The 5,643-nt window shown below is 32.6% G+C and overlaps 1 protein-coding gene across 1 annotated transcript; it reads left to right on the plus strand.

Moving 5' to 3' along the window:
* Nucleotides 1-1,962: 1,962 nt before the first annotated feature.
* Nucleotides 1,963-4,224, plus strand: LOC117906379 (LRR receptor-like serine/threonine-protein kinase RCH1). Its single transcript, XM_034819377.1, has one exon. It carries the CDS (start codon nt 2,167-2,169, stop codon nt 4,084-4,086), a length of 1,920 nt encoding a protein of 639 aa, XP_034675268.1. The 5' UTR covers nt 1,963-2,166; the 3' UTR covers nt 4,087-4,224.
* Nucleotides 4,225-5,643: the final 1,419 nt, after the last annotated feature.

Here is a 5,643-nt window from a genome sequence, read left to right on the forward strand (position 1 = left end):
TGTTTTCCATGAAGCAGTCAGCTCATTACTTAGGTATACTCTCTATCTTTCTTGTTCATTCGATTATTTTTAGATTGATATTCTTTTGACATCCATGTTTGTTTAATCAATTGTCATATATGTTTCATTCTATTTAGTAGAGACCCATTTTAGGGGCTTAAAGAGGTGCTACAGTCTTTACCGCACATTCCCAATAAGTAACCTGACCATCGAGTCCATATTTGGTTTTTGACATACCACATTTTTCAAATAAGAAGTCAGACTTAAGGTTTTCTTTCTTATTTTTTTTTTTTAAATAAAACAAAAATGAGTGACGACTCCAAATGATTTTCTAAAAAATAAATTTTTTTCAAATAAAAAACAAATTCACCATCGAGTGGGAAACACATGCAGAAATACAAGGTCTATAATAATATATCTCTTAAATAATTTTATTATTATAAAAATATATAATTTCATCATTTTAAATATAACAATATGATTTTTATTTATTTTCAAAAAATTTATAATATTTTTTTTATAACAACATGAAAAGTAAATGTTGGTGGTGAAATCGCTAAAATTCGACATGAGTCGGGCACAAAACGTCTATATGAGAGTCATTTTTGCATTTATTTTGCCCATCAATTGTGTCCGTGGAATTGTCAAACTCCCCACCTTGGCCCCAAAATGAAAACGTAGAGTAAGGGGCATTCTTGAGAAAAACTTAAGCGTTTGCCCGAACTTGTTTTGAAACTTCCACTTTCAATATACGCGTCTTTGAAACCGAGAACGCCTCCTCGGTCCACAAGGAAGGTCACATCTGGGCCCCACCTCAAAGACTTAGGCCATAGTCAAGCCCTTATTAGCCTTGATTCCGGGATCCACCCCACAAAGACCTGTTTGTCAAAAAGGTAAAATGCCCATCTTTCCAAAATAAAAATAAAAACTAAGCAAGAAAAAGACCAAGACTCCCAAATGTGAGTGTGATGTCCGGTCAAAGTCAACAAACGATTTAAAACCGAAACAAACAGGTCCTAAGCCCCCTCCCTCACGGCATCATCGATGTAAAATATCAGTAAATATAAATATACTCATATTTGAATTTTTCAACGAAAATTATTAAAAATTTTAAAAAATATTTTAATTTTTTTAAAATAATATATATATATATATATATATATATAATGAAATATAATATTTTTTAAAATTTTTAATAAAAAAATAAACTTAAATTACATTAATATATTTTTATTTATTTATTTTAAAATTTTAAATTTACTTTTTATTAAAACATATTTTATTTGAGATTTAATTTATAAAATTTTATAACAAATTCGTGATGACAGTTTTTTTGCTATTAACATTAATTTATTTAAATAATTAAAATTATTAAAAATTATATTAATAATTTATTTTATTAAATTAATTTTATTTTATAAAATATTAAAATTTTATTAAATTTCTTTTTTAATATTTTGACCATTTTTGAATAAATTTATATTATTAATATTTTAAAATTAAAATGAAGTGATAGTAATTTTTTAAATTAGGATTAATGAGATAAATAGAAAAAATATTAAAACTAAAAGAATAATATAAAATAAAAGGGTGATGTAAATTTAAAATAAAAGATAAATTGAAAAAAGAATTATTAAAAAACAAGGGAAATTGTTTTTTAGCAAAGAGCTTTGTTTTGGAAAAATCGCTTATTTTTTGCCCACATTCCTCCCCACGCGCGCAGCCACGCTTGATATCTTCATTGAAAAATCGGCCGATGTTTCATCAAGTTTTCCGATTTTTGACGATTTTTCGTCTGATGGATAATAATCGGTAGCGGATTTCATTTCGGTCACCTCCCATTTTTTATATTTCAGGAAAATTTTTCTATATTTCAAAACATGCTCACCAGTCAGCACTCACTAGCCTTGGGTCTTTGTAGTAACAGCAATGCAGTTTAGCGCCACTCCAAACACTCACTTCCTCATTTTTCTCTCTTTTTTTATTCTTTGTTTTCCACCCTTTTCCTTCCCACCAAACAAGAAATTCCTAACGTCCATCTTTTCTATTCTTTGGCCTCTAAAACATTTGAACCCAAAATAGAGATATATACTAAATGATATGGTATATTGAGTGCTTGTATTTTAAATAAGGGGGTGAGGAGAGTCTTCTGAGTGCCAGAGAAAGATGAGGAGCCATGAGCAGAGGGTCTGTTTCTTCTTCTTCTTCTTGTCTTTTGTTCCTTTTGTGCTGTCTCTGTCTTCGACTCAGAATGAAATCATGGGGAAGCTATCTCGGAGCGTCTCAGTGTGGGGAGATGAAAAGGAGCCAAACCCATGTGCATGGAAGGGAGTTTCATGCAGCTCCGACAACTCCTCAATAGCCAATCTTTCCCTCTCTGGATGGTCTCTCTCTGACTCTAGTTTTCTACCACTTGTCTGTGAGATTGTGTCTTTGGAAGTTCTTGACCTCTCCGACAACTCTTTCAGCTCTGTTCCAGAAGGGTTCATCACTGCTTGTGGGAAGATTGATGGGTTGAAGCAGCTGAATTTTAGTACGAACAGGTTGGTCGGTTCTTTGCCTGCTTTTAATGGCTTTGTTGGGTTACAGTCGTTGGATTTTTCCAGCAACATGTTGAGTGGAACAATTGTTTCACAGTTAGGGTCGTTGAATGATCTAAAAAGATTGTACCTTACGTCCAATGATTTGAGTGGTGATGTTCCCATCAACCTTGGAAATCCCAAGGTGTTAGAGCATCTTATTCTTTCCAAGAATTCCTTCACTGGTAGTATTCCTGATGGGCTCCTAGAATATCGGAAGTTGGTTCGGATTGATTTGAGTGAAAATCAACTTTCTGGGCCTTTACCTGGGAAAATTGGAGACCTTTCCAAGCTGGAAGAGTTGATTCTGTCTTCCAATAATTTGAGTGGAGAAATCCCTATGAACCTTTCAAATATCCAAAATCTTTTGAGATTCGCCGCGCATCAGAACAAGTTTACAGGCAATATTCCAGTTGGGATTTCAAGATCTCTCAAGAATTTGGATCTTAGTTATAATAAATTAGGTGGGCCAATTCCTGCTGACCTTTTGATGCAGTCGAATTTGCAGACAGTGGATCTTTCTTACAATCTGCTAGAGGGATCAATATCTGCAAAAGTATCTCCAAACATGGTTAGGTTGAGATTGGGAAGCAATTCACTTGATGGTACTATCCCATCTGAACTTGGAACGCTACTGAAATTGTCTTACTTGGAACTGGAAAACAATAGCTTGTCGGGATCCATCCCTTCCGAGTTGGGTTCTTGCCGGAGTTTGGCGCTGTTGAATCTGGGAATGAATAACTTGACTGGCAGTCTGCCCGTGGAGTTGGCTAGTCTTAGCAGTCTTCAAGTTCTGAAGCTTCAGTCCAACAAGCTGGTTGGTGAGATCCCATATCAGATGAACCAAATGCAAAGTTTGTCCACTCTGGATATTAGTGGGAATTTGCTTAGTGGTTCAATCCCAAATTCAATTTCAAGGTTGCGAAGTCTCACCAAGTTGAACTTACAAGGCAACCTTTTCAATGGTTCAATACCTGCAACAATTGACAGCTTGAAGAATCTGTTAGAACTTCAGCTTGGAAGCAATCGACTGAATGGCCATATTCCAGGGATGCCAGTTAGCTTGCAGATTGCTTTGAATCTCAGCCACAACCTCTTCGAAGGAACTATCCCTGAAACTCTCTCTCGTTCGTGGGGTTTAGAAGTATTGGATCTCTCAAACAACAAATTCTCAGGTGAGATTCCAACTTCTCTGACACAAATTGGAGCACTGACACAACTGCTACTTGCAAATAATAAGCTGTCTGGAGTGATTCCGGAGTTTGGAAAATATGTTACCATCATTGATACAACGGGAAATCCAAGACTAGTTAACACAACATTACAACGTAAATCTCCCCAGAGATCGCCAGGGCCAGGCAAGAGGAAGTCAGTTGCAGTGGCGGTGGTTGTTGCAGTTTCAGTTGCAGCTGCATTTCTTGGTATTGGAGTAGCAGTTGTGATTGTTGTATCTATCCCAAGACGATTTTACAGGGTGGTGAAGGATGAACAATTAGGAGCAACATAAGACCTCCCACACCCCCTAGGGTGGTCCAAGGAAATCTTTTCACTGCAAATGGTATCCGCAGCCATCAAATTTTTTTTGTAGTGAATTAAATTATCACTAAATTGGTGTTAAAAAATATGGTTTCCCAAATCAGCAAAATTTGGGCTCGACAAGTGAGGGTCACACACATTTGACATGTAACATATATTAAAAAATGTGACACATGACAAAATTTAGAAAGTTACAAAATTTAGTTTTATATATTAAATCAAATCTTTCTATTGCGGTCAAAAGAAAATTAAAAAATAAATATTTTTTTTTTTGTTAACAAATTTATAAAGGAAACAAAATTTTCAAATGAAGTTAAAAGAAAATTTAAAAAATAAATATTTTCTTGTTGACAAATTTATTTAATGAAGAAGACAAGTTATTAAAATTAATTAACCAATTTCTTTAAATTAAACAACTAAATCTTAGGGATTCCAAATTTAATTTATTAAATTTATCTATAAATAATGGTGACTTCTTTTATTGAAGGGGAGTTTAGATCGACAAAACGACTCCACAAAGGAAGAGAAGCTTCATACGAAGAAAAAACTTCACAAAATCTCATTGCAAATTTGAGAAATCATAGAAGAATTACACACGCATTTTTTGCCTTTTAACAAAGTAATTCGAAAATAAGTCACGCTAAGTCCTTAATTGACTTTCAAAACAAAGAAAATACTTTCTTCGTTTGCTTTTGAATTGTGATCAAAATAAAAGAATTTAAGGGAAAATATTTTTTTTTAAAAGAATATCAATATAGAGACTGTATCCCACAATTATTATTTTTAATAAATTTTTATTTTGCTTAATCAACAATAACTCAATCTATAAGAAATATATGATCACCTTATATCCTACTTGTAGATCAAAGCTATTGATGACTTTAATATTAACTTAATATTCTTTCAAGTTAAGAGATCATGTAGCATAGTAACTTGATAAAGTCATACCTACTTGTTAGTGTCATTATTTACTATAAGTTCTATTTAATATGACCATACACATTGATGCGCTTATCATAAGAAACTTATCTTTATGATCAAGACAAGACACCTCTCCAATTTAGAGGCAATATACTATAGTTTCAAATAAATTGTCTAAGTCCATTAATTAACGATGAATAACTCATTAATTTGTAAAAATAACTTATAACTTGGATCTTTTATCCAACTTTTAATATACCAAAGCCATGTACAATTTAAGTGATACATGTTTAAATGTTCGATATGATCGTAATGTTTGAATAGAATAATAAATGGAAATCGATTAATCATACTATTCACGACTTTATCATAATATTTAGGGTTAATCTATTCACCTCCTTAGAGAATATCACTTAATACATCTAACTTATATAAATTTGAAATTTTATTAAATGTCTTCCTAATTTGCAGTGAGAGGGGGAGGTAAGTGAAAATTAAAAATGAGAATGATAAAAAAGGTGTATGAAAAAATTTCAAACCAATGGGAACCAATGTATTTAACTAAAATATCGGGAATAAAATTAACTCTGATATTTATAATATTGTT

This window comes from Vitis riparia, chromosome 18 (assembly GCF_004353265.1).
Source record: "Vitis riparia cultivar Riparia Gloire de Montpellier isolate 1030 chromosome 18, EGFV_Vit.rip_1.0, whole genome shotgun sequence".
NCBI classification, from domain to species: domain Eukaryota; kingdom Viridiplantae; phylum Streptophyta; class Magnoliopsida; order Vitales; family Vitaceae; genus Vitis; species Vitis riparia.